Genomic DNA, 8583 nt, shown 5'->3' on the forward strand with positions numbered 1-8583 from the left:
CTGTCCCTTCCATCAGTGAAGGAGGCCAGGTCGCAGGCCAGCCATTCTGGGAAGCGGTGGGGCTCCTGAGGGGCCGCCCTGCGCTCGCTGAAGCACCGCCCAGACACAGCTCGGGACAGGGAAGTGTGCTGGGTTTCGCCCACGCCGCCCTGAGTCCGGAGCCTTAAAATGCGTGCTTGATGGAGGCTGACCACGAAGGCCGCCGTCCAGCAAAGGAAACAGAAGGCCGGAGCCACGCGGCCGCGTCTCCCGAAATGGGGACTCGAACCGGCGGTGCGGGATGCAGCTTCCCACTCCCAACGGCTGCGCCTGACGGCCTCTAGGACCCAGGGGAGCGCCCCGAGCGCGGCACCGCGCTGGCCAATGGGCGGGCGCGACGGCGATATATTTGCATGTGGGCGCGCCGCGGCCAATGGGCGGCGGGCGCGCGGGCGCGCGGGCAGGGGGCGGGGCGCTTCGCGGCGGCGGGCGCAGTCTGAGGATGGCCGCGGCCGCGGCGGGTGGAGCCCCGGGCCCGACCCCCGGCCCCGCCGGGCCCCCGCCTGCCGCCGCGCCGCCCTCGGCCGCTCGGGCTCCGCCGCAAGCGCTGCGGAGGCGCGGGGACTCGCGGCGCCGCCAGGCCGCGCTCTTCTTCCTTAACAACATCTCCCTGGACGGGCGGCCCCCGAGCCTGGGCCCCGGCGGAGAGAAGCCCCCGCCGCCGCCCCCCCGAGACTCGCGAGCCGCCAGCGCTGCCGCCGCCGGAGCCCCCCTCCGGCCTGCCCGGGCTGCCCGCCAGGACCCCCGCGCCCCAAGGCCTGCTCAGCCCCACGCAGGCGCCCGCCGGCCTCGGCCTGGACGGGCAGCGCCAGAGGTAAGTGGGGGCCGGGCCAGGTCAGCTCATGACGCCGGGGACAGGGACAGGGTTGGGGGCCGGGTCAGCAGCTGAGGACCAGGGGTCAGGGTCACCTGGGGCCTCATCAGCCCAGGACAAGGGGGTCAGGTGACCTGGGGCCTTGTCAGCCCTGGGCACAGAGATTCGGGTGATCTGGGCCCCCATCAGCCCAGGACACGACTCAGGGTCACTTCGGCCCTCATCAGGCCAGGACCAGGAGTCAGGTGACCTGGGGCCTTGTCAGCCTTGGACACAGGGGTCAGGGTGGCCTAGGGCCTCATCAGCCCAGGACACAGGAGTCAGACTGGTCTGGAGACCCAGCAGCCCAGAACCAGGGATCAGGATCACCTGGGGTCTCCACAGTCCAGAATAAGGGGGTCAGCTGACCTGGGGCCTTGTCAGCTCTGGACACAGGGGTTCAGGTGTCCTAGGTCCCCATCAGCCCAGGATACAGGGGTCAGGGTCACCTAGGGCCTCAGGCCAGGAAATAGGTGTGAAGGTGGCCTTGGGACCCAGCAGCCCAGGACAAGGGGGTCAGGTGAGCTGGGGCCTTGTCAGCCCTGGACACGGCTTCAGGTGACCTGGGTCCCTATCAGCCCAGGACACAGTGGTCAGGGTCACCTGGGGCCTCATGAGGCCAGGACCGGGGTGAAGGTGGCCTGGGGACCCAGCAGCCAAGGACAAGGGGTTAGGTGAGCCAGGCCTTCCTCAGCCCAGGACATGGGTTGAGTTCACTGGGACCTTGTCAGTCCTGATACAGAACCGGGGGTTCCGGGGCTCTGCTGAGGGTTTCCTCAGGCCCTGTCAGCACCCGCACGTAGGGTTCGTGTCCCCTGAATTCTGTCAGCCCCTGGATATGGGGTCGGGGTCTGCACATTGTCAATCCTCTGAACGTGGCTTTCAGGGTTCACGCAGCCCTGTGGGCTCTGGACATGCCCCACCCTCCGCACTCATACCAGGGTTGTACACAGACAGCCCCTGTGCATCTCCTCGTGTTCTCTGAGCCAGGTCACACCCTGCGTGCCCACCTCCCCAGAACCAGCATGTGGGCTGGGATCCTCCCAGCACTGTCACTGACACCTGTTCCCAGAGCCCCCTACACAGCCAGACCTCCCATCCCACAGCAGCTGGTCTCTGGCACCCCTCCCCTCCCTGTCACCTCCCTGCTGACCCCCACCTACCCCCCATCACTCTCAGCTCGGTATTGTTGGACCTGTTACACCCTGGGTCTGCTATTACTCCCCCGTCCTGACTGCACTTCTGCGAACCCATCAGCCCATCTGAGGGCAACCCCAACCATGAGCCCTGCCTGTCCAGTGTGTGCCCCCTGCCCAGGTGACCCCTGGCTGCCAGACACCCTGTGTCCTTCTCTCAGCACAGGCCCTGGGTGACCCTGCCTCCTGGGCCTCGGGGCTATCCCACCCCACAGCCCTCACTCTGGGCCCAGGACTGGCTGCTTGTGGTTCCTTCTCAGAGGGAGCCGCTGTCCACAGGCCCCTGTGCCTGCTGGACAGCTGTGCCTGGAGCAGCCCCTGCAGGTGTGCAGTGAAGGGGCTGCCACAGCTCTTGGGTCAAGGCTGTCATGGGCTCCATGGTTACCTGCAGGTCATCAGAGTCACCCCACACCCCTGGCCTTCAGGCAGGTCGAGGCATTGGGTTCCTTTAAGGTCTTTGGTTGAGGAAGGTTGGGCTCAGAACACAGCACTGTGTTCTCAAAGACTGTGACGTCACATGCAGTTTGCGTCACGCTGGCCGCAGAGCACTGGACCTTGGAAGTACTCCTGGCCACAGCCAGGCTGAGGGCGCATGCAGACCCAGGCCTGTCCAGATGTCCCCCCAAGGACATGCCTGGCCGCTGCTCCCAGGAGGATCAGAGGGGTGACTGGGGCAGAGGGATGGATGGGCACATACACTTTGCCAGCTCCTTCGGGGAAAGCGGGAGAGATGGATCCGAATGGCACCCTCCAGGGTGGCGCAGCAAGGCCCCGGGGTGTGGGCTCCAGGGGAAGCAGGCACACCCCAGCAGCCCAGCTCCACAGGTGCGGAGGGCTTTTCCCTAACCCTGGGCCCTGCTGCTTACCATGGAAACAGGTTTGTCCTTCCGTCCTGCGTTGAGTGCTCAGAACCGGTGGTGATGCCAGGCAGGCGGGGTGCTGTCGCAGGCCCTCCTTCCGCAGAATTCATGCAGCCCTGTGTGCACGAGGCCTGGCGTAGAGTGGAGCCCACTCTCGGGAGGCAGGGCGCAGCGACGCTGCGGGGAAGGGCCCGTAACTGAGGAGGCATCTCCTGCAGGGGCCTCCGTGCCAACAGTCCTGAGCACAGAAGGCATGGCACGGCCATGCCTTCTGGGGTTCCAAGAGGGTGCTCTGTGGCCAGCATCCCTGGCACAGGATGGGACGTGGCATGGGCTGGGTGCCCCTGGTCCTCCTGCAGTACCTACCGTGGTCCTGTGCGCCCCCACCCCTTGCCTCTCCCAGGGCTGTCTCCTCCCTTCTCTCCTCCTCGGCCTCCACCTCCCTGCTCAGATCTTTCCTGAAGCCTGAGCTGTTCCTGGACGGGAGGGCTCTGCTGCTGGGGCTGTCCCTGCTGGGGCTCTGCTGCCGCATTCATGGTGCCGACCTGTGTCTGAGGGTTGTGGCCCCTCTCCTGCTAGGTAGCCCCCAGCGTGAGGACGTCCATTTCTCCCTGTGTTCCCCGGGCCTGACTGCTGAGCAAGGGAAGGGTGGCTGCCCCAGCAAAGGGGTGCTGGCTCCTGGCTTGAGTTCTCAGATGAGTTGGTTCTAGGAAGTGGAGAGAATTCTGGAAGTCCCGACGGTGGCCCTGACGTCAGTTTCGTGAGCATGGGGTCTTGACCTGGGCTCTGGGAACAGACCTGGCTTGGAATCCCAGCGCACTGTTTAGTAGCTCTGTGACCTTCGGCAGGTGGCATGGCCTCTGAACTCAGGCTCCTCTGAGAAGTGGGTTCACACTGAGCACCAGGCGTGGCCTCCCTGAGGTCAGAGGTCAGATGCGGGCCCAGGGCTGGGCGAGGTGTGTGGCAGGAGTCAGTGTGGGGTGAGCAGAGCCTCTTATTTTCTTTTTTCAGACAGGGTCTCTCCCTGTCTCCCAGGCAGGAGTGCCCTGGCTGCGTTTCTATTTTAGGAGAGATGGGGCCTCACTCTATTGTCCAGGCTGGTCTTAAACTCTGGCTCAAGTGATCTGTCTCAGCCACCCAAGTGCTGAGATTTCAGATGGGAGCCACCACACCAGGCAGACCAGCCTCTCGTCACTCGGTCCCCAGGAGAGTTATTCTTTCCCAGGGAGGCTCAGCCTGTGCGGCGCTTTCTGTTGTGTCAGTGAGTCGTCGGAACCCTCGTTTTCCTCGTAGAACTTCCAACCAGGTTTATCTTCACTTTTAACATTGCCTTTGCCTAATGCCCAGAAGCAAGTGGGGTTCCCAGCTGGGTTGGAGCAGGTGCGGGGTTCTCCGCCTGCAGCCTCCTTCCCGCCGCCCCCCCCCAACCCGGTGGCTCACAGCACTGCGAGCGCGTTGCCTCTCCTGGCTCTGGAGGCGCAGCCCCAAGGTGTAGACAGGACCCCGCTCCCTCTCAGGCTCCAGGGAGGATGCTCCCTGCTTATTCCCACCTCTGGTGGCTCCAGGGCTCCGGGCTTGTGGCCACGTGGCTCCAGCCTCTGCCTGAGCACCATCCTGTTCCCACATTCTGAGTCTCCATGTGGCGATTTCCTCACAGGGGTGCCAGTCATTAGATTAGGACTAACCCTGTGACATCTTAACTCGATGACATCTGCCAAGACCCTCTTTCCAACTGAGGCCCCATTTACAGATACTGGGGTTAGGACTTCCACCTGTCTTTTGGGGGCAATACGGTTCCACCCACAACAGCCCTAGTCAGTGTCCACAGCACTAATGACGTGGCAGTGGTGCGCCCCTTCCCCCCTTCCCGAGCAAACAACTTTCCCCAAGTTGCAGCCACATGTGGCCCGGCCAGGAGCCAGGGTGCAGCCATCAGCAAGAAGGCCTACTCTGTTAGCTGGGTGCAGAGGCCCCACTTCTGGAGGGCCTGTGCCCAGACGCTTCTGGGGAAAGGCCTGGCGCGGCAGCTGTGGGGCAGGCTGCTGTCTGGGCCAGGAGCCACTCAGCGTCGCCAAGCTGCTGTCCAAGTTAAACCAATTTCAGTCTGGCATCTGGCGCTTGTTTACAAGCCTGATTTGGGGGTTTCTTGCTCTCCAGCTGGCAAGCAGCTGGCAGTGGTCAGCTGAGGCCAGAGCCTGGGGGCACACCTCTTGTGGCAGCCCAGAGGCCACTCGACACCCCCAACTCTGCCCAGCCCTGTGACCCCACATGGATGCTTTCGCCGGGTGAGGCTGCAAGCCCCTGAGGGAGTGCTGGGCTGGATGAGACAGGGCACCCGAGACCAGCCATGCATTCAGTACCGTGCCCCCAGGGTCGGTGGCCTGCCAGGTGCCCGGCCAGGGGATGGGCTGGGGGTGGTCGGACCAGACTACTGCTCACACTCAGAGCTGGGGGCGGCTGCACAGCACCACTGCCCGAGTTTTCCTGGCGAGGGAGCATCCCGGTCTCGGGGCTGCAGCAGGCACACCATGGGGCAGGAGCGGCCACTTGGTGGAGAGTCCCAGCTGTTCTCATGCTGTCAGACCTACCGTCAAGGGCATTTGCACACCCCTTCTCCCGGCCAGGCCTGCTGAGTTCCCTCTGAGCCACAGCGGCTCCTACACACAGCTTTGGGTTTCTGATGGAGATGGGGCCGTCAGGCCTCCTCTTCTGCGCATTTCTCCCGTGACAAAGGAAAGGACGTGTAGGGAGCACTGGAAGCAGTGTTTAATCGGGAGCAGGTTTCTCTTCCTATCTGTGAGCATGACCGGGTGGAGGCGTGGTGGCCCGCCGCCTAGTGCTGAGAGTGAGGTGTGCCCGCAGATGGGGGGCAGCCTCCCCGCTGCCCCAATCCCTTCTTCCCAAAAGTCAGATGCAGGCAGCTTCCAGCTGGTCCCTGCCACTGCAGTGTGGGGGGAACCACAGGTAGGTGCTGCCGGTGTATCTACCGTGGCTGAGCGGAGGGGGGCCCTCGCGGGACTCAGCAGGACTTGCATTTGCCCCAGTATGTGGGACGTGTGGGGTGTGGTGTGTGGGGCATATGGGGCACAGGGCGTGTGGGGCATGGGGTGTGTGGGGCATGGGGCTTGAGCCTCGCCAAGGGCCTCGTTCTTTCTGCTTTGCTGGCTTGCTCCTGGCATGTTCTGGGTGAAGGTCTGGTGCCCGCAGGATGAGTGGCACTCCCCTGCTGAGACACAGGCCAGCCCCCCAGCTCCCTGGTGCCCCTCCTCAGACCCTCCCCCATGTGGAGACAGCGACCTGTGCCCCTACATGTCGGGCCTCTCTGCCCCCATGGTGTCCATGCGCCTGTGCAGCCGTGCTGTAGTGCTGTCTGTGATCACACATGTCCGACCTCCTGTTGACCGGCATGCGTGCTGCTCCCAGCTGGGCGTGGCCAGGTGGTGTATCTGCACATGCGTGATCCTCTCTGTGTCTGCCAGACAGACGGACACCGCCTCTCTGTGGAACCCAGGGCGAGCAGGGGTCCAGCTCATGGCTTCCCAGCCCGGCCTCCAGAGCGGCCAAGCAGTGGACGCTGGCCTGGGTCCCATCTGCGCTTGCCGGTGCCCATCCTGCTAGCCGTGGCGCCCTGCTGTGGTGATGAGTCGTGACTGCCCTGGTTCTGGAAGGGAAGTGCCTCCCTCGGTCTCCCTCAACGCCAGCTCCCGTGGAGGCGGAGGGGAAGGGAAAGCCAAAGCGGTGTCCTCCCCAGTCGGCCACCTGCTCTGCACCCAGGCGTAGACACCTCCATCAGCATCATCAGAGTCTTCTGGACTCAAACCAAAAAATACGGCCTGGAAGGAACCAGGTTCAGAAAGTGAGCACCTGAGAAACAGCGGAGAGCAGCGGCTGTTCTGCTGACACAGTGGGAGCAGCGCACCGGGTGGCCACGCCTGGCCGTCCACGTGGGCTCAGGTCCCCACTCTGTATCTTGCCGGCCTTGTCATCTTGGGCACATTGCTAAACAGCTCCGTGCCTCAGTTTACCCTCCAACCGTGCAGCTCTACTTCATTAACAAGATGCTTACAAAGAAAGAGAAGGAAATCACGGAAAAAGACCTGCAGAGTCAGCCGGGAACAGATGTTAAAGCTTGGTGGAGACCCATCATTCCTGCAGCGACCAGAAAATTGTGGAGGAGCCCGGCTAGCAGCAGCAGTGTCAGCCTCCGCCTGCAGCTCCTCTGCGTCCAGGGCCAGCTCCAACAGCGCTGCCAGGCAGGCTGCCACCGGGCCCCCAGCTTCTGCTGTGGCCCCCACAGGCCTGCAGACGAGGTCCCAGGTGTGCAAGTACCCAGGCATCCCCTTGTAGTTACTTGTGGGAAGAAGCTTCCAGAAAGACACACAGGCTGGTCCTCAGGGCCTCCAGGCCCAGCCTTCTAGGGCAGGACACACAGACACCTCTCTGGGGACAGTCCCCTAATCTCCCCCACCGGCTCCTTTCCCCAGTGTGGGCCCTGCCCATCCAGCTATAGGGTCCAGCCCTGCAGGGTTCTGTGAGCCGCTCCCAGCTGCTGCAGAGATGATAAATTGTAGAAATAAAAGACATAAGACACAGAGATCGAGAAAAGAGAGTTTGGGCCCCGGGGTCCACTGCCACCCAGATCGTGGAGACCAGCAGTGGCCCCGTGCCGGGACGCTCTCACTTCTATTGAGTCGCAAATCTGAGAGCAGGGTAGGTAGGGCGTGGCAGTGACAGGGTCAAGTACATCATGTGTTATTCAGATGGGGGCTCTGGAATCTCTGGCACCCGAAGTGAGGCAAGCAGCATAATGCATCAGCACTTTTTCCATACTTATCAAGAAAGAACTAAAACATGAAGATTTGTATTACTATTACTGATGATCTTTTCTAAGAAAAAAGGAACCAGGTGCAGACGCAGAGCCTGCGAGTGGACATGGAACGTGGCCGCTGAAGCACAGCGTCACACAGAGACAGTTAGCCCCTGGGTGTCTGCGGGCCTCCTGACAGTCGTCAGGCCCACCACAAGAGCTTGGAGCAGCGGAGTTTTCTCCTAACTCCTCAGGGAAGGAGACGTTTCAGCCATCTTGGACATCTCCTCCCCTAGCTGGCTAAACAGCGGGCGCCTTCCCAGCACTGGCACTGCCGCACAGCCGAGGCGCCCTCCAGCAGCCCTTATGCGGGTGTGACAGAGGGCTTAGAGCATCTTGCCTTAGTGTCATTCATTTCACAATGTCACCCCAGGTTCAAACTTCCAACCCAAGAGGCGTTAGTAAAGGAATTAAGATCACCTGTGAATAACTAAGATCACCTATAAGTAACTAATAACTATTACGGTTATATTTCTAGTTACTTTCTTCTTTATTATTTCTATGGAAATAGGCTGCTTTGTTCCTGTCTCCGCACTTATGGGATCTCCCCCCACCCTCCGCTGGGCTCCTCTTCGGGCAGCCTGCCGCCCTCACCCATCACAGGCCAGTGCCCACCTGGGCCTCTCAGGACAGCCAGCGCCTGCCACATACCCCCTCAGCATGCAGCTGGGTGCTCTGCCCCACCCACTACGCTCGGAGCCCGCTGCCTGCCCCAGCCCCACAGCCCCTCCATCCCCTCCCACCTTGCTGTCCGGCCAGCCTGCTGCC

General features: G+C 62.6%; 1 protein-coding gene across 1 annotated transcript in view; it reads left to right on the forward strand.

The window, feature by feature from the left end:
• Window positions 1-479: 479 nt before the first annotated feature.
• CABLES2 (Cdk5 and Abl enzyme substrate 2) overlaps window positions 480-8583 on the forward strand; it is a 17923-nt gene continuing 9819 nt past the window's right edge. Inside the window, 2 exon segments of the mRNA XM_032257098.1 lie at window positions 480-703; window positions 705-853. Coding sequence (XP_032112989.1) covers window positions 482-703; window positions 705-853 — 371 coding nt within the window. The 5' untranslated portion in view covers window positions 480-481.

The sequence above is a fragment of the Sapajus apella genome, unplaced genomic scaffold (assembly GCF_009761245.1).
Source record: "Sapajus apella isolate SASKATOON/1434 unplaced genomic scaffold, GSC_monkey_1.0 scaffold96, whole genome shotgun sequence".
Classification (NCBI taxonomy): Eukaryota; Metazoa; Chordata; class Mammalia; order Primates; family Cebidae; genus Sapajus; species Sapajus apella.